Source organism: Musa acuminata, chromosome BXJ1-8, assembly GCF_036884655.1.
Source record: "Musa acuminata AAA Group cultivar baxijiao chromosome BXJ1-8, Cavendish_Baxijiao_AAA, whole genome shotgun sequence".
Classification (NCBI taxonomy): domain Eukaryota; kingdom Viridiplantae; phylum Streptophyta; class Magnoliopsida; order Zingiberales; family Musaceae; genus Musa; species Musa acuminata.
This window is the reverse complement of record NC_088334.1, coordinates 7,447,349-7,469,578: the sequence shown is the minus strand read 5'-3', so window position 1 is coordinate 7,469,578 and position 22,230 is coordinate 7,447,349. Positions and strand designations below refer to the sequence as shown.

At 36.4% G+C, this 22,230-nt stretch overlaps 1 protein-coding gene across 4 annotated transcripts; it reads right to left on the bottom strand.

Annotated features, from left to right (window-relative positions):
- Window positions 1–593: 593 nt before the first annotated feature.
- LOC135587347 (uncharacterized) lies at window positions 594–22,075 on the bottom strand. Of its 4 annotated transcripts, none has more exons than XM_065078633.1 (28): window positions 21,840–22,075; window positions 21,579–21,738; window positions 21,339–21,445; window positions 17,921–18,037; window positions 17,696–17,839; window positions 17,135–17,342; window positions 16,721–16,916; window positions 13,935–14,056; window positions 13,753–13,844; window positions 13,320–13,542; window positions 13,136–13,193; window positions 12,163–12,311; window positions 11,945–12,015; window positions 11,690–11,863; window positions 11,509–11,580; window positions 8,774–8,875; window positions 8,591–8,680; window positions 7,055–7,130; window positions 6,878–6,977; window positions 6,722–6,791; window positions 6,322–6,501; window positions 4,633–4,755; window positions 4,466–4,549; window positions 4,118–4,302; window positions 3,907–4,045; window positions 3,746–3,805; window positions 2,585–2,689; window positions 594–1,058 (listed from the first exon to the last, which is right to left on the bottom strand). In XM_065078633.1, the coding sequence occupies exons 1-28, from the start codon at window positions 21,942–21,944 to the stop codon at window positions 945–947; spliced, it is 3,426 nt and encodes a 1,141-aa protein (XP_064934705.1). In that variant the 5' UTR covers window positions 21,945–22,075; the 3' UTR covers window positions 594–944. The 4 variants fall into 4 exon arrangements, with proteins under 4 accessions (XP_064934705.1, XP_064934706.1, XP_064934707.1 ...); XM_065078634.1 differs by having other exon boundaries at window positions 12,214–12,311; XM_065078635.1 differs by lacking the exon at window positions 8,591–8,680.
- Window positions 22,076–22,230: the final 155 nt, after the last annotated feature.

The window sequence follows — 22,230 nt, the reverse complement described above, 5'->3', positions numbered from 1 at the left end:
TAAAACTGTCTATGAATGAGAACTCAGTTATAAATAGCAGGACACCATTTAAACCTACCTTTTCTCCCCCATTGGAGAACTCAGTAATCTGGTCCACTATTGTTGTCGGTAGGCAGAAGGATGGTGGCATGCTGAAACTTATCAACTGCAAAATCTAGTGAAGTTTCTACTTTCCACCTTGTTATACCACTTCTTAACACATCCAGATAACCACTCACCATCCAGTCACATGATGCAAAATTCGGCACACCAAATGGCATCTCTAGCTTACTGCAAAAACAATCATACTATACAGCTGCCGATGATGCTTTTTCATGTTTCATTGAATGTCACCTATGACATCCCTAGAAAGAACGTCCACAACAAGATTGCAATAATTCGCAAAATTGTATCTAGTACATACAATTCAGATTAGAAAAAAGAAAATCCTGGATAAGATTGTCCTTAAACAAAGTCATGTGAATACTCGACGTACAGGAAAAAAAAGGACAACAATTTGAAATTTGTTCTACGGTGGCAGTATTCTGGGCATGTAGAAGTACCCAAACGAACATGTTCACAAAAGGTAGGAACCCTTGGAGATCTACACAAAAGAAGAGCCAAGTGCAGGAAAACAAAGCTTTCAGGTAGAACAACAGTTGTGACATCTTGCAAATTCTAATAAGCTTTACTGGTTGGATTACAGGAGAAGAATACATGGAAAAAAAAAAAGGCCTTGTCCCAAAAGTTAATCCACTTTTCATGGGATTGTATTGTATATACATGGAAGTAAATTCCATTAAGTAGGTTGCTACAATTAAAATTAACCTAAATTTGATAGTAAATTTAGTATTTAAAAATAACGGATGCATGCCTGGAAGAAGCGCAGGGTATAACGATTGATTGCCGATCTCAGATTTTCTGCAGAAGCTTTAACAAGGAGCTGTACAAGGTAGACAAATCCACTACATGAAATAGCTGAGTGCTTTTTTCTTCCTTGAACCACCTTCCCCATACAGCTCATTCCATTGGAGAAGTTCACTCATGCTTGAGGATTCAGATGAAACACTAGCACAAACCTACAATATCATGATGTTATTAATCAGTAAGTGTTCTTAAAAGAAAAACAAGCATATAAAGATAGTAGTTATGTTGAACCCTTTTTTTGTTTCAAGATTTTCTATATTCAATGAAGCAAAAACTAGTATTTTTAAAAGCACTAGACGCCAAGGTCCCAAAATGCCTGAGGCATACTCGCCTGAATGAAGCAAGACACACTAGAATATTAAAATATAAAAAATATATAATATAATTGATAAATATAATTATATAAATAAAAATATGATATTAAATTAAATTTTTTAATGAATTTTCTGTATTGCTTTGTACACTTGCTATTAATCCTGAAATCCTAATAACAATTCTAACTAAATAAAGATTAACAATGCTAAATATGGACTAATAATAATTCTAAATAACGATTAACAATGCTGAATAAGGATTAGTAATTCTATATAGGAATTAGTTCTAAACAGGTCAATAGATCTAAGGATTAATATCAGTTTTAGTTTATTATATGGTAATAATAGTTTTAATATTAGTTAAGAATTAACAATCCACCGTTAACAGTATTTAATCCACTATTAACAGTAGTCATAACAATAGAGGGGGAGAAAAGAAGTAACCAATGATGGAACGTGGGAAAGGAGAGGGCGACGATGATAGAGGAACCTTCAGACGATGGCAGCAGCACGGAAGAAGCTATGGATGGCGATAGCAGCAATGAAGAAGGCTACGGACAACGACAGTGACAACGGAGGAAGTTGCAAACGGCGACATCAAGAGCAGAGGAAGCTTCAGATGTGTCTATTGGTGGCGGAGGAAGTTATAGTCCTATCCCTTGGTGGTGAAAGGAGCTACACATGGAAGTAATGACAGCAGAGGGAACTCCACACGAAAGCTACAATAGTGGTTTGGTTGCTCGCTCGAGGCGCCCAACACCTAGGCTCAGGCAAGCGCCCAACAAGCGCTTCATTGAAGCGCACGACAATTATGCGAGGCACTTGGGCCTCACCTCATGTCACCTCGCTCGAGCACTTAGGCGAGCGCAAAAGTACCCTTTTAAAACACTAGCAAGCACACAAGGAGGTCATACGTAGGCTAACTATTGCTCCCATAGAAGCAAGAGAGGAATGCATCATAGACAGAAAGAGGCTTTTACAGTTTGATTAAATGAATGGTTTGGAGAAAACCAAGTGTCAATTACCTGAAAACTATATAGAAATACAGACAATAATAAAAATAAATCAGAAATTAGGGTTATATTTCAGATAATATAGATAGATCAACGACTGCAGAACAGTTATACTAAGCATCTTCATTACTAATTAAGGCTGGTGAGAACAAACATGAATCACAGACCACCAAAAAATGGCAATGGGAAACCACGAAAAATATGCAAAGCAAATATGATATGCAGATTTTATGAGGAAGCATGGTAGCACATTAGAGGTGCCTATGATGGAAGAGACCTCCAGCACAACTGCAACAAACTCAAAATGAAAAATATAATAAAATGCCTGTTCAAAGATTAATCAAAGTTTACCTGTTCATGTGCATATCTGAAGTCATCCATGCTTATAGGACGGATATCATCACTACCATGCAAGACTGGTAAAGGTCTATCCTCTGCTAATGCTGCATCTCTCTCCTGAAGATAGGAAGTAAATTCATAAGAACCATATGGTTGAAAGTTTTGTAATTACTGTAGCACGCATCAACAGGAAAGCAAAAGCCCATGGAACCAAAAAAAAACTGGCCAAGCAAAAGGGATGAAAAAAGCAAAGTGATCATCACCAGCCAAGCCTTTTCCAATAATACAGAGTGCACACAAGTTAACCTGATGCCAATACTCTTAAAGTTATGAAAATGTGCTAGCCTAATTAGACAACATAGGTACTTGTCCAAGAACTTGAATTTATACAACGAAACCATGAGAGATAAAGTTCTGTGCTAAATGCATGCAACACAGAAACTCACTGAAAATTCCACGGACAGGAGTTAAGAAGAGAATAAGCAAACATTGTTGTCGAGAGTTGTGCTTATCTCAAAGGTATAAGCAATTGAACCTACATAAGACAAATTCTATGAAAATGAAAACAAGCTCGGGAACTATAGCAAATCTAGATGGCAAGCATATCCTATGGCTACTATCATCAAAGAGTCCACCACCAACTGCTCCCATGTACACATGTTAGGCATAACAACAGAAAAACAATACCTAACATTAAGGAAGAGTTAAAAAAGCACAAATTAATAGATGGACCTAAGACTAAATGGTGGCATGTAACACAAGCTAATCTCTAAATGCAACATAATCAGTCGAATACGTTGGGCATACATAACCACTTAATTTTAAAAACAACTGAATTTTAATGCATAGATAATCAGTCGAATACGTTGGGCATAGATAATCACTCTAATCTCTAAAGCTGACTATAGATAGGAAAAATAAAAACAACTGAATTTTAATGCATAGATAACCACCACAACATTATCAATGTTTATCGACATCATCAAGAAAAAGAAAAGGTAGCATATGAGCAAAGCAATTCATCGAGCACGATGACTGTCATCCATTGACAAATCAAGTGCAGAACCACAAGAAGAAAAACAAGGTTAATATCATTGTGAAAGGTCACTAAGCACTATGAAAAGTGAATATACATGGAGCTAAGCAAGCAACACAGATGTATGGGCAACTAACCTTCCTTTCCTTTTCCAGGATTTCTCTAATGGTGCAATGTGCAGCAGCAACACAAAGATTCTGATATTGAAAGGTAATCATGAAACAAATCATTTACACACAACCCAAAAATGAAAAATAAAGGATAATATTCTAAAAACATGTTAAAAAACAAAAGAGACCTTCAGATCACTTCCTGAATAACCATCAGTTATACTTGATAGAGCTTCCATATTGACATCTGGTGCCAACTCTTCTTTGGTTAATATTACCCTAAGTATCTTTTCTCTGTTGGATGTGTCTGGCAAGTTTACCATTAATCTGTCAAAAGAATTTAAAACTTAGATGAAAACAAATCTTTATGGAACATTAAAAGAATATAATGATTTCTACCTTCGTGGAAGCCTCCTTATGACAGCCTCATCAAGGTCAAAAGGCCTATTGGTTGCAGCTAGCACCAATACACGTTCTTTATCCTTCGTGCGTAAACCATCCCAGTTTACCATAAATTCATTCTTCATCTTCCGCATGGCTTCATGTTCTCCTGGATTTTCACGCCTACCCAACATGCTGTCAACCTATAAGCAAACAGCATCAGAAAAATTAATCAAAAGATATAGAAGACAAGGAAACAGATGTTGCATTCTATTCCTTTAGGAGAAAAGATTCCAATACTGCAGTATTAGCACAACAATATTAAAATTTTGTAACTCATTTTCAGATGTATTAAATTTAGCTAACCTCATCCACAAAAACAACGCATGGAGCAATCTTACTTGCTAGCGAAAAGACTGCTTTTATATATTTCTCCCCTTCACCAAACCACTGTTACAAATGGAGATTTAGATATGACAAGTAAAAATGTAAAGAAGAAATTATGATTAGTTAGTTTTTAGATTCAATTTCACCTTTGAACTTATGCTTGACATTGATACATTTATGAAGTTTGCACCTGCTTCAGTAGCAACAGCTTTAGCAAGCATTGTTTTCCCCGTACCAGGAGGACCAAAGAGCAGTATCCCCTTACATGGCTATGTCAAATTCACAAAATGATCAAGTTACAAACTAGAATGATACAAGAAAAGTATATTGACATTAATACGAGCTACAAAAATAAGCATACCAAATGAACCAAGATCAAATATAAAATTCTTGACAGAATCGTAAGTTGCTGAGGTTGTGGAATCGTGAACCAACCTCAAACTGAGTTCGATTTGATGAGATGAAATAATTTTCTTAGATGGAAAGTTATGTATCCTGTTGTATTACAACTCAATTGTGAATGAGCAAATTAATAGACTGTAGAATCCTTTTTTTTCAGAACCATCTAGGATTCCATAAAAATGCTCTGAATTGGCCTTTGAAAAAAAGATATATCTGCTTGAATTTTGGCATTGGATAGTAAAGGTTGGATCATGAGTGTAGCACATGATCATAACAGGAGTTAGAATACTTACCAGGCAGCAGCATGCAAGCACACAAGTGCAGCAAATAAGACTAACAATAAACCAATGTCAAAAGGAGGGATGCTCTGGGTTTAAATTGGATACTGAAGCTTGTTATTTTTCATATATGATTCAACTTAGACCAGGATCTATGTGGACCACTAGTTTGATAAGCTCTATTTTATTAAAACTCAGCCTAAGCAGTGTAAGTGTAGAACTATACTAGTATTTTAGGAAAAGATCTGTTCATGTAATGTCTAAACGATAAAGAGTTTCAGATGATATAGAAAACAGTAAGAAGCATCTAGGGTATAAGAAACATTGACAAAACATGCTCAACAACCAGATATTGAACATTTTACAAGAACTGAAATTTATAATAAATAAGAACTAAATGTCAAGGCACCCCTTTCAACCATACATGTAGCATATACATGTCATGACATGCATATAGAAATTGCAAATTCATTCATATATTCGCACCATGCATGCTGCTTTTTGTCACAGCTCTGCAGTTATGTACAGAACTTTGGCATGTACTGGCATGTGCATGGTGAGTTGCTCATCATATGCAAACTATAGTTTTCTTAACATGGAAGTAAATCATAAAGCTCAAGGCATGATTTCTTATGATAAATAAACTTTCTATATGTGATTGTACGAATGAGTCTAAAATTCATCGAGATTACCAACCGGTCAAAATATATGCTTCTAATACATAAAATGAAATACATGGGTAGATAGCATCATGGGCATCAGTAAAGGAGAAAAAAGAAATATTAATTAAAATATAGTAATCTGGATCAGATTCAATAAGAGCTTGTGATGGGCAGGAGTAATACAAAGTTGCACCTCAATAAAACAACACTAAGATGAGAATGTAAGGAACAGTTTGCTTAATCATTCTACCAAGTTAACTATTTAAATTTAATCTGCCTCTGTCACCTAAATGGAATTTCTAGTCACTAGTACAACTTTTTTACTTAGTAATTCACTATCAGGCTACATAAAGAAAAGCTTTTAAACAAGATTATATAGAAAGCATAACATACATGAAACTAAGCTGACAGCAAGCGTGGCTGATGGTACAAATGGATAAAGTGCACCTGAAGATTTAAAATTTCAGAATTTGTCAAAAGAAATTTGTTATACCTTTGTCAATTGCCCCTTACAGAACAATTCTGGCCTTTGCAATGGAAGCATCACCAACTCCTTCAATGTGTCCTTGACATTTTCTAAGGCTCCTATATCATCAAATGTGACACCAATGTCATCAGGAGGAATGACATCAGCGAGAAGTCGTTTCTCAAATTCATTCTCGGTAACCACATCCTGAAATAAAAGAGGACTCGACGAAGACAAGTCAAATTCTTTTGCATTATCTTGAAAGAAGAAATTTGCATTAAAAATGACCCAAAAGAATCACATAAGGAGATAATGTTCAAGTATGAATAACAAAATAGGTATTTAACTCAATCTTGTTTGAGCAGGAAGATATCAAGCAAACACTATTGTAGTATAAAAAAGAAGAATGTGGAGAAACCCATCACACCTTGAGTGATTTTTTTGCACCCTTTGAACCACTTTGAAAGTTTTGCAGCATTCGAAGACCATACTCAATGCTGAATGGCACCAAGAATAGTTGAAATTAATCATAGATAACCACCGAATATTTTCAACAATGTAACATCAACAAAGAATAGCCAACCTTTCACTTGAAAGAATGAAGCTAGTTTCCTTTTCAGATGATTCAAACGTGTTGTTCTTAAGGTGGTGACTAAGAGCAAAACCAATTATTTTATCCACACCTGAAATAGTAACCAGATTAAAGATGATCTGAAGAAACTAAAAAATGATGGAGGAATTGGAACCAAAGACCACTTACTTTCACTTGAAAGTGTCTGATCTTTTATGCACATCTTTTCAAGATCATTGCACTCGAGTCCAATGCGATTCAGGAACTGAATCATCGTAAGAATGTCAAAACAATGTAGAAAATGCATACAATTTATACAAATCTCATAGAGGACACAAAAACATGAAAAAAACGCTCAGTTCTTCACTATTCACATAAACACTCAATTACTCCTTTTTAGATAAAAGATTGCGGGTACTAATTATATTCAGAAGCACAATAACATACACAAAAATGAACATCCTGGGCTCTTGCCCCTGCAGGTCAAGCAAAGAGCCTCCCTCAATAACATAGAAAATCAGATTTACAATCATAATTTGGTATTTTCACATCATGAAATTGGATATTTGCACTCTGGAACATCAAAAGTTAACCTTAGTAATATCTTGACCTATGTAAAGCATCAACTACTAGTGGATTTGTAAATTCAAAATCAAATTTTAAATTTACTAAGATCAACGAGTAATTTAAAATATTTAATTTTCAAATAACATTCATGTAAACATCTTCACATTCTAGGATGTCAAACTCTAATGAAAGAGTTGCTATGGAAGCCCCATATGTCCTCCTCAGACATTCAACTTCCATTATTTGAATTGGTGAATAATATTGGGGTTCAGGAATGAGTCAAGATAGAGGAATGGGCCAGCAGATGGAGGTTTGACTTTTAATCATATTGGAAATGGAGATGGAAGTGATGATCCGAGAAGGGCATTAGGCATTTGGGAAGATATATGGGAATGGAGATGCGGACTAAAACTTAACTTAGTTGGTCATAGGTTGGGTAAAATGGAGGGCATTTACGTCTATTGAATTTAGCTCCTTTTTACCTGAGAAAATTAAGGAATGTACCAATTAGCAAGGTAGGAAAGCATCCTACCAATTTGATGTTTGAAGTTTTAACCAATTGTCATGGCCATTGGAGTTAAGTACTACCCAGCAGTGTATTCAGTTGGTTTTGTACTAGTCAATGTAGGACCAGCACATAGACCACCACCTGCTGAGGTATATTACTGAATTGGTTGTGGATTTTTTAGGCCAGGCTAGCTCGACCCAGCATTTTAAGATCCAAATGAAATTAAAGATAAAAGGGCTTTATGCCCTTTCAGTCTCAAATCTGTCTTCCGTCCAAGTGGCAATAATGCAAACAAAAAGAAGAAACAGAAGCAAAGAAGGACAGGGAGGAAGAATGAGGAGAAGAAAGAACGGTAGAAACAGAAGTAGAGGCAGAAGAGAAGTCACAGGCTTGACCTCCAACCTAGTCCCAACAAGGAGTGAAGAAAACATTTTCTGGAATAACCTGCTCCTATATGCTATGCAGAGAAGACCCATTTTTCACAGATGTCGTATATGCCTACATATATAGTACACAAATAAGATAAATGATAAATGTTCAATAATAAATTATTATTAATCAAAACTCTGCAACAAAATAGTATATTCAACAGAACAAAAACATTTTGCAAATATTCTGATTGCTCTTGCCTACAAAAATCATGAACTTACTGAACGAATGCTTATAATGTTGGACTTGGCATTAAGTGTTTCAACATCATTGTCCAACTTCTTTTTCCAATCCAAAATCTGCTCTTCATCCTGATATTCTTACATGATTGATCATTCCACCAAAAAAAAAGAAGAAACTTCCAAAAAAAACACAGTAATTCAATGTCATTTAGAATAACATACCTGAGGTAGCTGGATAATAATCTTATTCGGAAAAAGCTTTGCAAGTTGCTTCATTGACTTGGAACTTTCTTTGCTTCTTTCATGCATCCTACTAAAGCAATCCTACACTTTCACCAAAGACTAAGTTAGTCACTAAAAAACAAGAAATTCAGAAAGGGAAATATTTCTTCATGCTGATGTAAGAAAATTATGCAAAAAGCAAAGTCTTCTTGACATAGTTTAGATGACATCATGACGTCATATAAAGGTTTAACATACTACTTGGATCAAGCATGTTAGCTAACTTAAGGCTTTGTCAGCGGACTGTGAAACAGAAGGTTCAGACATTCAGCATTGTAGGATATTTTCTAAAATTGAGCTTCCATGTACCAATTCGTTTGGATTTTTTTATTATCTTTTGGGTGGTACTGGATGGTACAGGTTGGTGTACAACTGGCATATTGGTACTGTGTCACCCCGGTAGAATAACAAAGATGGTATCTACTATATGTAACCTGACATATAGTAGCTTACATATATGTAAAAGAGTCCTGAATTCCCATATCGCACCACATTGTATCGTATTTCCAAGGATTTCCATGTTAGGTAATTTCTTATCTTTACCACACCTATATTTTTCCTTCAGATGTCAAAGACATAGTACCTCAAGAGTTATCCTATTCAACATCATAATAACTCACATTAATTAGATTTAACACTATAACATTCAAGATGTTTGGTTCAGCACAAAGTCTCATGACAAACCATGCCAAATCATGTCATGTGGGTGCTAGCAGTTTTATACTATAGCTATTCCCAATGAATGATGTTTTGCCCAAACTAGTACAAAATGGGCGGTATGTACCAAACCGAGTGTGAACCGGCATAGTTCGTCTTATCGATCCGTATCAATATACCGATCGACTGTCAGTACGGTATCTACCGATGTACTTACACATGATACGATGGGGCATACCGACAGATCGGGTATGTACCGTCCATACCAATCCCCTATCAGACTGATACATACCGCCCATAGTGGGCGATATGCTATGGCATGGCAAACCTTGTGAATCGGTACATGGACTGCCCTTGTTTTGAGCAATCCAATCCGCTCATATTAAAAAGGAAACAACAGTCATATGATTTAGAGTTTCTAATGCACGTCACGAGTCCGTGACCTCACCACACACCACCATCATGCACCACCTTTGCCCTAATCTCATGCAGGATGATATATCGCATAACCTCATCACACACCCTCACAGCACATAGTCGCTTACCAAGTATGCCTCTTCTCCTCTTCCCCCTTCCTCTTTGTTTCTCTTCCTCGTTCCTCTTCCTCCATCATCTCCTCTTCTTCCCTCCTCTTCCTTCCTTCTTCTTGCTCCCTCCCCTTCCTCCATCGCCCCTTCCTCTTCTCCTTTTTATTGCTCTCCGAAACACCGATACTAAAACCGATCTAGTACCCAAAATGGCAATCCTTGGCTATACCAACTTCTGACTTGTTAAAGCTTTGTCTCTCCTACACCTCTACCACTGAAAGTATGAGATAAATCCAGCTTACATCCATTTTTATTGCTGATCTTTTTTATCCATTTTAGCTACACCTCCATGCCCTACGAGACCCATCTCTCTATCCTAACCTCATCAAGTCTGTCCTATGCCTTCTTCCCATTTACCAAAACAAGTCCCTTGCATATTTTTTACAAGAAACAGCTAAGAAATATCTAGAGAAGTTTTACATAAGAAACTTATGAACGGGTTTACACATAAGTGATTGTCGATAAAAAGAGATATACCAAATTTTTAATTAGGTTTTACATACCATTTCAACATATCTTCTGTTTCACAAATGCGTACTTTTATTTATTTTATCAGCCTGACAGGGAAAACTCATAAGTTGAAGTGGTGATTTTGAAAAGTATGCCCATGGCCATGCCAACACCTATCTTGGTAACAAAGGCATGATATTCCAACTATTTGGGGCCGAGTACATAAAATCCTTTACCACCATTGAGATAAACAGAAATTCATATCCTTAATTAAATTGAAGGTATTCTAGATCTTTCTTTATAGTTTCTAGTAAAAGCTTTTTGGTATTCCATTAGTGCTTCACCCCTTCTAACTTGCATATATGGATCTCCTTAGCATATGTTAAAAAAATGATTTTCCCTCCAAAGAAAACATTAATAACAATAAATTATTATCAAATGAAAATTTTAAAGAACATGACAATAGAGACCATTCAATATTACTCGCCTGAAATAAGTTTATGACCGTGATAACTTAATTGAGCTCTGCATCATCTAAAAACCAAGGATTGATATTTCAGGTCATTACGAGTCCAATCCATGCAGACATACCGACACATTGTACACTGACATGTACCATGGTAGTAGGAGAAGAGTTTCAGGTCATTACGAGTCCAATCCATGCAGACATACCGACACATCGTACACCGACATGTACCATGGTAGTAGGAGAAGAGGAGACGAGCCTCTGAGAGCATGCACTAAAGAGGCATCCTAAAATGTTAAGCCCTGTCACACACACACACACACGCCAATCTGGAGAAAACGGAATTCCTTGCTACAAACAAATTGAATTTTTTTTTCACAACATAAAGCAACTTATAATTAAAAATGCTATTCAACCCATGTACTGAAAATTAATGCCTGGAACGCACAAGAAAAAGACTCAGCAGAAGTAGCACAAATATGTCAAATAACAACAGGTGTCAAATTACTCCATACCGGCAAAGCAAAATCGACCAATGCTGTTTGGTTGCCTCCAAATTTTGTAAAAAGAAGACCACCAGGGTGTGACTGTTAAATAAACCAGCCGGTTATGTTACAGTTAACATCATCCTTTATTAGGGCAAGCCAGTTAAATAAACCAGCCAAAAAATCAGATAACTAGTGGAACAAAACTTACCTTCTCTTTGCGGTTGTCCATCTGGATACTAGAGCAGACAACAAGAACACCCGCTGGCAGAGAGTCAATCTTACTCTTCATTGCTAGGTATGAATCCGAAGTTCCAGCCACGGATTTCTCAATCTCTTTAAAAAACACTACTAAAGGCCCATGTTGACATTCTTCAGATACAAACTGGGGATGAAAAGAAAGTTCACATTTAGTGCAAGCAACATAAAAGAAGCCACCGATGACTTTAAAGAAAAAAGGAACAACCTCAAATAATTCATTCAGTCCAGGTCTTCTTGTATCTTCCTGCATAGAAGTATCTAGACGAAGAGAGTCCACTGAACAAGAGAAAATTAGACAAAGTCAACAGGCCTGTTATCTTTTTGTTTTCTGAGGCAAATTAAGTTTCATCAATTTTGAAGTAAAATTACAAAAAGTATATAATTAATTGATATGACAAATGAACGATGATTTAGATCAGATACCAGCACAAAAGAAACCATGGTCTTCTTCGCAAAGGCCACCAAGGTCGTTACCTTCAGGAATATGCTTATCAAATCTAATTCCAACCTTGGCCGACATATTTTCTTCAAAATGAAGGATTACTTTTCCACGATAACCATAACTTGGACCTCTGTAATATAAGTAAGAAAACCAGGTGTCATTAATAGCAATATCAAAAGAGACTTCATATTTAACTTAGTAAGTATAACTGAACAGTTATGTCCTAAATATTATCAGATTTGCTTCTCAATGATCAGCAAACCACACAAAACACCTCAAGCTAGAAGGTGGATGTTAATCTTACTATAATCAAATTTTAGCCTGTTGATCTCTCTCCTTCATGTGGGATCATATGATTATGAATTTTTACAACATTTGAGGAAGAATATTCCCATTATTTGAGTTTTACCATGCTACTTGTAGAAGCAAGAAATGAACCATACAAATTTTACAGCAACTATGTAACTTCACAAAATAAATAAGCAAAAACTTAGAAATTAAATATTCTGCTTCCACAAGCTCGCATGGTAAATGATATCTTTTATATACTTGTCCAGTTGTCCTGAAACCTCAACAAAAATAGACCACTTGGTATACCACTTATTTTTATGAATTACAGGGTGCATTGGCTGGTATACAGAGTCCTGCAACAGATTGTCAAAAACATTAATTGGACTGGCATATCAAACATTGCTTTAAATGCTCTAACTTTATCATAACATATCTTAACCCTATAATTTTAAGATTCTTAACTTGCCATTGTGTATTAATCTTCCTTTTCATCATTATAATTCATAAACACAGATTATTTCATATACATGAAGAAAAGTCTCCTTTTCTGCACCTATATTAAAAATCAACAATAAAACAAAACATTATGAGAATTTCACCAGCAGGATAGAGAATATCATATGAAAACCTAGAAATCATCACCGAGAGTGAGTAGGAACATACCTTGGACACATAGGAACTTCTGTTGGTTGTGAAGGACCCACATACTTTACTCTATCACCTAGTAAAAACATTGTAAAATATTTATTATTATGGAGAATACAGAATAAAGAGGATTGAGAAAAATGATCATTCATGAAAAGTAGAAAACTGCTAGAAGCCTAGAACAGTGAATTTTGGAAAGCACCTTTTCTAAAAGGACAGGATTTTGGTGAGGCAGTGGATGCCTCCTGCTTCCGTGAAGATTCTGCACCAAAGACAAATGACTCCACAATATCTGCCTCAACACCAGAAGTTGGCCTTTTGTGTTGCAAACAAGCAGATAATGCAGCATGTTTCTTATCAAGGAGGCTTGGTTTATCCAGCTTTTTAACTTCTTTAAGGCACTCAACATCCTTCAAAGGTGGTCCCTGAATAAATTGTGGAAACATCATGCATTCCATCAGAAATTTTTGTCATATCTTCTCTCAAACTAGACAAACTCTGGGATCTTAGAAAGGCCTTGGATCAAGGCAAGGAAAAGAGAATTTACAGACCAACTCATGAAAGTCTAATACTCTAATTCATATACAAATTTATTTAAAGACTGTATTAATGGAAAATTAAGGGAAGAAGCTTACACCCAGTAGCGCAAAACAATCTACTATAAGCAATCGAGCACCGAACTCTTTAGCAAGTGCCTTTACTAAAGTTTCCTGATATATTTCAGATCCTATTCATGGATTGCCAGGATGAACAGCTGTCACTCAGGCAGCAAAATGCACAAATTACATAAACATCCAAGGTGAACAAAGATGCATACCTGGTGGACCTGATAATAGTACACGTTGGCTCAACGATGATATCTCAGTTGTGTACTTCAATAACTCTTTACATTTTAGATGGACAAAGGCACATGAAAGAAGAGGCTGCTTTGTGTTCTCACTGTATAAGTGAACAAGTAAGCAAAGAATGGTTCACTTGAAAAATTTTAACCATTATATGTGCTACAAACAAAAAGCATCATAAAACATAATATGTGATGGATATAAATGCACCTGTAAAGAAGAGCGGTAAATCACATGTAAAGAAGAGGCTGCTTCATATTCTCATTGTACAAGTGAACAAGTTAACAAGGAATGATCCAGTTGAAATTTTTTCCACCATTGCAATTCTTATGCAATAAGTATGGATATAAAATACTTTATAGTCTATACAACCCAAAAGCAGCTGCAAGTCACATGCAATATCAAAATATAGCAGAAAAGGTGAAATGAATGGGTTAAAAAAATTTCTAAATCTACCACACCATCATGAACGAACCAAAGTTCAGCTTGAGGTCCATTATACTTGAGACTGTACTACACATGCAATTACACAGAGAAGGTATTAGACATCATTCATATCAATTCAATTCACTTGATAATTAATGGGCTTTACATGATGCTTGAAACTCCATGTAGAACCATGTAATCTAGAATCTTGGGCACAGTTAAGCATTCCATTGTTATGCACCTTACAAGATTGTTTGGACCAATTTCTCATGATCTACTAGTGTCCTGATGTGACTATAGTAATTATTTACATATGTGTTTACTTATCAATATATTCTATAGGGCCATCGATCTGCTGACCAGGTTAATGTTTTACATGATGTACAGATATATACATTATTTGTAACACAGTTTGAGGTTTACATTTTCTCCAGGGCCTCAGACAATATTGAATTATAGGAACAGGTTCGCCAAAGAAAAAAAAAGATGAGAGCGGAGTGGTGTAGCCCTACAGGATAATTTGTGATACTATTTTCAGCAAAAACCACATAACTAAAAGGAATATTCTAGAGGCAAAAAATGATAAATTTTGGTTGATACTCTTGGGCACTTGTAACCCTATCTACTGACATGCTTCCCAGGCCTTATGATTCATGATTGAATGTTATTTATTATATTACAGCAATAAAGTTAGTTTATTACTTTATTTAGTCACTGAATTCTTTAGTTGTTAGATTGGGAGGCCTTTTCTTCTCATTGGAGAATCTCTTGTTAGAAGCATCAACACTAAAACTATGGAACAGCAGCATGCAGTGCAGCAGCAACTCACATTAAAAGAAACCACTATTAAAGGTAGCTGCCTTAAGCCCTTAACACAACCAAACCCTACTTCATATAGTGATCGTACTTAATTTCAGCTTTCTTTAACAGAGTAATTTTCTTATGAGGCCATTTTTGCCCTCCACATGTGAGCCAACAAAAAGTCACCATTAAACAGCTATTCTAACTAGTGATTTAAATAGGCGCTCGGGCGCTCACCTAAGCACTCGGAAGAGGCAAGGCGAGGCCCGAGCGCCTCGTGTGTGCACCAGGCGGCACGTTTCAATGAGGCGCTGCCTGGGCGCTCACCCAAACGCAAGTGCTGGGCGCTTCGGGCGAGCGCTCGACTCTATTAGGCGAACCGAACCGGTTTAAGACTGGTTCAATTTGTAGTTTCTTACCTCAAAATGACACTTCACGCCTGCGCAACCCCAAGGAACCCTAGCGCTCCTTCTGCCTCCGTTGTCAATGCTTTTTGCCGTTGCCTTCGCTGCAGACGCAGCGGACCAAGCCTTCCTCTGTTGTCGACGGACGAGTCCGACAGCCCCCGTAGTTTCCTTCTGCAGTCGCATCCTTCCACTGTCGAGGGAGAGGACCGCAGGTTCCTCCGCCACCGACGGACGCCCTCTAGAGCTTCCGTCGCTGCTGCTGTCCACAACTTCCACCATTGCGGCTACTGCTGTATGCAGCTTTCGCCGTTGTCACTACTACTGTCCGCAGCTACCGCCGCTATCGCTGTTGTCGTTCGTAGCATTATTGCTATCTCTGTTACTGTTAGCATTTTTTTCTCCCCCCTCTAACTTTAAGTAATATACTGTTAACAGTATATTTTTAATTTAATATTATATTTTAATTTAAATAATTATATTATTTATTTTTTATATTTTAATATTTCAGAGAATATTTTTTTCTCGTCTTCTAACTTAAGTAATATACTATTATCAATATACTTTTAATTTAATATTATATTTTTAAAATAATTATATCTTTATTATATTATATATTTTAATATTTTAATATTTTAGAGCGCCTCACTTCGCTTGAGCGAGTGCCTAGCGCTTTTTAAATCAGCATTATCAATGAAAGCTAGCCTATCGAGATAAAGACAATATCGGTTTTACCACCATGTGTTTAACAAAGATGTTGGCATCGTAACTAATTTTCTAATAGAAAGCCAATTTAGAAGAAAAATTTTGAAACTGAATCTGAGAGTGTTTTGATGAGCAATGAGGATGTCAATGTGTAACTAAAAGTACATACAGAGTGAACCAGATATAGTAAAACATAGCAAACAGGCGCCAGCTAGTCAAACAGGCTTGTTGCATTAAGAAGTAGAGAGACAAACAATCCGATACTATGTTTCTATGTATAGATATATAAGTGTCGACATGCAACAACAAAAATCCTTGACAAAAAACAACAAAAATGTAATCTTATCCATTTTTCAAAAACAAAAAAAGAGGAATTTATATACTTTCATGAAAGCAATCTTATTTATAAAATAGCATAATAATACCTCAGGTAGTACGAAAAATTTTCAAAGGAAACTTCAATATCACCAGCATCAATGATCCCACGTTTCAAACCATCCTTGAAGGCCTGGGATCTACTTGATGATGAACTTGCTGGAAACTCAAAATCCTTGACAAACTCCCTTTGATCCTCTAAGAACTTGCAGGCATTCGCATTTAACTCCAAGTCCATTAAAGAATCTGCAAACATAGAGAAATATCAAAATTTTACATATTACCAAGTTTTATATGCATAATTCACAATGTATTTCAAGAAAAATCTGTTATGCTGAAAGCTCGAATAGCTGCAAGTTGATGAGATAAGAGAACAACTTTTGCCTGGACAAGAACCAACTTTCCATCTAAAAACAACATTTTGATAAAGATCCATGTCTTAAGATCATGAAAATTATTCTCACCACTAGGTGCAGATAGAGGGAGAACAGATAGATCCTTCTTTAAGGTTGATAAAGATGCAAGCATTGAAACCACAGCAGCTGCTGAATGGTCTCCAGTTCTGTTCTCATATTTATGTCCTTTTCTGGAAGCATCCTTTGCCTCTGGAGAACTGAATAAATTATGTAAAATTGGTGTATTCAGTTTCTCCAACGGTAATTGCTGAAAAATCTGAAGTTATATTAAGGAATTTTTTTAAAAGAAAAAAAGAATAAAAGTGGGAAAAAAAAGATCTGCTCGCTTAACTATTTACCCTTGTAAGTGCTTCTCTAATAAGTTTTGTAGGATTAGATAAGTCCTTCTCTAATAAGTTTTGTAAGATTAGATAAAGCCAATAAATGAAATCCCCAAAAAATTTGCCTAGATAGGTGTATCTTTATAAAATATGCTCACAAGACAGACTAAATTAAGTCCAGTTTCTTTTTCTTTTTCTTTTAAAGTTCTCAATAAGTATTATGCTCAGAAAGACTCTTTAAGAAAGCATAGCACATGCGAGATGCAAACAGTCAACTGGGAAAGGATACATATATATGTTTTTCTGGTCTACTGAAAACAACTTCATCTCCTCCAATCAGAACAATGGAATTTTTGTCAACGGTCCTTCCATTTACTTGTACAACTCCTTTTGCCCCAACAGTTTCAAGTAAAGTAACGCATGCATCACCATTCTGACACAGAAATTAAAAGAAAAGAATCACAATTAAGTTAGAAAGAAAGCAATTCACCAGATAAGATGACAGAAATGGTACCTTAGTTTGCCTCAATACACATAGTGTTGTGCCAACCGAGGGATCACGCAATTGCAGATCACAAGTTTTGCTATGACCAACAGTGAATAGGTTACTGCAGATGGAACGGGAAGGATTCTGGAAAGAGTAAATCAGAAATATCGTGACACAACCAGGATATTACATCAGAAAATACTAAAAAAATTAGATAATACGAAACAAAGAAAACAGAAGAAAGAAAGCAAGTTCCAGGTAAATGATCACCAACTTCATTATCCTCAGAAATTAGATGCCAAGAACAACATCATATACAGGTTTCTTTCCTGATAGTTGGCTGTAGTACAAACAAAATTTATTCGGAAATGAATCTGAAGATATCAGTCTTAGTCGGATCACAATAACAAACAGATAACCCAGTACTAGCAAATAACAAATGAGGATAAGAAAAAGAAAATTTATTGATATAAGCTATGTCATGTTCACTCAACCAGTAAACATATCATATTCAATTAATTTCAATGAGAGGACTACAGTTACTTCATCTCATATTCAAAATCATTTTACAGCTTAAATTTACTTACCAAATCAATAATTAAGAAAGGACTTCATCACAGAAAACACATGAAGAGAATATAATCAATCATGACCAGTTGTTAATCACTAATAGAAAGGAAGGGAAAAAATCCAAAGGAAACATTACGGCAAAGTTTTAAATACCAGTCCAATATCTATTTCAACGACTTGTCAAACTGGTACAGTACCTTTACCCCGGCCTGTACAATTCGATATCACTGAAAAAATAATTAAAACATGAATACCAGTAGCTGATAGGTACCAGGTTATATGGCCCAGTATTGATCCCTGGTCAAACTGCTAAATACTGGTCCATATTTATGTACTGGCCAAACTGATATTTAAGACCACCCTTCGCAGGCAGTATGGTATTTTTTATATTAGAATTTCACATTCCATTTTATATAAGTTCAATGTTCCAGTAATTCAGTTTAAAAGTATATTAAGTTTACAGGCGAGATTACCTTCTGACCCACCAAAAAATCAACAATTGAAAAACTGCTCGGATCAATTCATACCAGCCAGGATTTATCAGTCTTCTTTTTTTTTTTTTTTTTTGAGTGTTTGCAAAGCATGTACACACAGTAGTAGCTCGGATGCTCCCTTCCTAACTTAGTTTACAATCCATGATCTTCAGTATTAGATAGTGTTTGATGGAGAGAAGACACATAAAGAAATGAATATGGGACACACAAAATAGAGAGAGAGAGAGAGAGAGAGAGAGAGAATAACAAATAGCTAGGTAAGAAAGATTTCACAAAGGCAATATGAAAAAACACCACCCAAAAACATTGTTAATATACCAATTTGACCTAAGATGAGAAAATGATCCTTGCTTATATGGACTCGTAACTAAAGACATTGTTAAATGATTTATTCATTATGCAAGCATGTCTCAAACTGTAGTCACTGACACAAGATAGCATAAGACTCACTTCTATTACCTCATGGATCTAGAGAAAGACCACAAAGGGACAATGAGAGAAGGAACAAAGGAAATCAAATTCATCCGGTTTGGTTTGTACCAAGCGACATCGCTTTTTTTTTTTTCCAACCGACATTTACACTCTGAGGCCAAACAGAGACGCAGACCACCCCCATTTTGAGCAGTCCGGTCCGATCTAATTAAAAAGAAACTTTAAAATCAGGTAAATTAGGTTTTAAATTTGTTTCCTGTACTAAGTCAAACCTTCGTGATGATGGCAAGTTCGCTCCTCTATAATCTAGGTGATCAAAGTTAGAGTCACAAAATCAGTCCCTGCTTGAATCAGAAAGGTGCATACACCAACCTTGCTCAAACCCCACATTGGTAGGAGACTTATACATTAAGCTGCCCAATTGTTTCCCATATTAACATTTCATATTTCTGAGAAAACAGAACATACATTATTCAAGGCAATGAATTTCCTCTAAGAGCTAGCTAAATCGATAGTATGAAGCGTCACCATTGTTTTCTTCTTTATTACTTCCCCACATTTCATGCAGCATGCTACAATCAACTATTCTTCCTTTGCACTTCAACATCATTTTTTATAATCATAACTACCTTAACTTAGCCAACTCCAAGTTCGATTTCAAGTTTCAGTCAACGAAGGTCAAGATGGAGCAAGAACTTGTTATTATTTGAAGAGATCAAGAATTACATTCCACAATCAGAATATCTACCATTGTGTAGTACAACTATCTAAGATGAAGCATAACTTAAAAGTACCAGTTAAGTGCTTCTACGAAGAATGTGTGAAATAAGAAAAATCCTATGCAAACATATGCCCGATATTTGGTTTTTATTTAAATTTATATAATAAATAGTTTCTGTTCATTTTAAACTTCGTCCATGGTTACTTCCCACCAGTCTCTAGTAATACTTCATTTTAGGGACCAGCCTGAAATACCCAAGTTGGTCGCCGTTGAGACATATGTCAATATCGAGATAGCAAGCTTCCCTTGTAGATTTACACACTACGTGTTTGCAATTCAATGCTATTAAAATACATAAGGGTCAAATTGACATGGAAAATAAGGCTCCTCCCAGTCACTCAAATTCTGGCCGATGTGAAGTATTAATCCAAGATTGGTTCCCAATAATGAATAATTAAAGATGAAGTATTTAAAGAAAATTATTGGTTCCTGCAAAAGCAAGACAGCTTCAGTCAAAATGCCATTACAAATTATTTTGGCCACGTGTGTTGGTTTCATCTTGCTTTGTCCACAAACTTGCCAAACTATTAAAATTAAAAATATTAGAATCAGTTTTAGCACTAAATGGATCAGTTTATATTAGGATAACAGTACTGAGGAAAATCTGAGATGCAGAAACAGAGAAGGGCACTTACCAGATAATGGTAGGCCTTCTTGTTTTGGCAAAACTGTAGGCTTTGAAAAGAAAAAAATTATCTTGTTTTTCAGTCATATCTACTGATGGGACATACCAAGGAGGTTTAGTATGGAAACAACGCAGGGTGATTCCTTCAGAGTAACTATACAATTCTCTAAACTTTTATACTAATATCAACACCAAGCAAACTGAAAATTCTGGTAAAGAATGATATTATCTTTTCTTTGAAAGGTTCACTCCGCTCATTTCCCCAAAAAGATATACCAGAAACAAAGCAGTCACTGGAAAGACAACCAAAATTTCACCAATTACTACCATGCCAAGAATAGACATGAAATTTTAGGTGAGAATAGAAATGAATATACTGCCGGAACAATTCTTGATGTTCAAGATGCAAAGAAGTCGCATGCAGAAGACCAAAATCTTGAGGCCCTTTAGAGAACATAAAAGACCTCAAAACAAACAGCAAAAAAGAATTTCAACAACAAGAGTAATAACAAAAAAATTAAATTCAATAACAATTTAAACAACCTGAGAGAACAGCGACACGAGCTTGCCCCAAGCAGTGGCCATTGACGGCCCTTCTTCTTCCGCATGTTTCGTCGGCAAATCTAATTGCGTTGAACACTCCACATGCCCTAAGAATTGTCCAGACAGAGTCAACAACTCAAACCTAATACCCCAGAGAAAGACTCTGTTTTCCCATAACACCAACCAAGAAATCAGAGTAGGGACAAAGGGCCGCACGCACGAGGCAAACCGGCATCATACCTCGGGCAGACAACTCAAGGGGATCATCCTCCATCTGCACCGTCGGGGCTCTATCACTCGAGGTCGTCTTGACAACAACGCCCTCATCAGGAGCAGCCGACATCGGCTCGTCAAGACTAACCGGCTCCTTCTCCCTCGGCGGCGACGCCCCTGTCTCCACCTGAAAGATTCCATACGGACCACCGCAAAAAGCCCGAAAAAGATCAGAATCCGCGGACGAGCACCACAATAGAAACACCGGAAGGGGGCCACAGATCGCACCTTTGAGCGCTTCCCTCCGGAGGCAGCCGCCGACGAGGTAGACGGCGGGGTTGGGCTGCGCTTCCCCGCAGCTGCGGCGGCAGAGCTCCGCCTCGTCTCAACCATCTCAGCCTCGTTGCCCACCGCCTCTCACTCTCTCTCTCTCTCTCTCTATCTCTCTCACACCCACACCCGTGCCGATCCAAAAGTTCCACTCCGCAGAGAGAGAGAGAGAGATAGAGAAGCAATAAAGAAGCAGAAAGAAACAGACCAAGAACCAACAACACAACACTAAATATAATTCCCTCTATTTACTTTTTAACCCAAAAGAAAAAGGTTACTAGTGGAACAGTGTGACAACGGACATTAAAGAAAACTACTATTATTGATTCATTCCCTTCTTATTTTATCT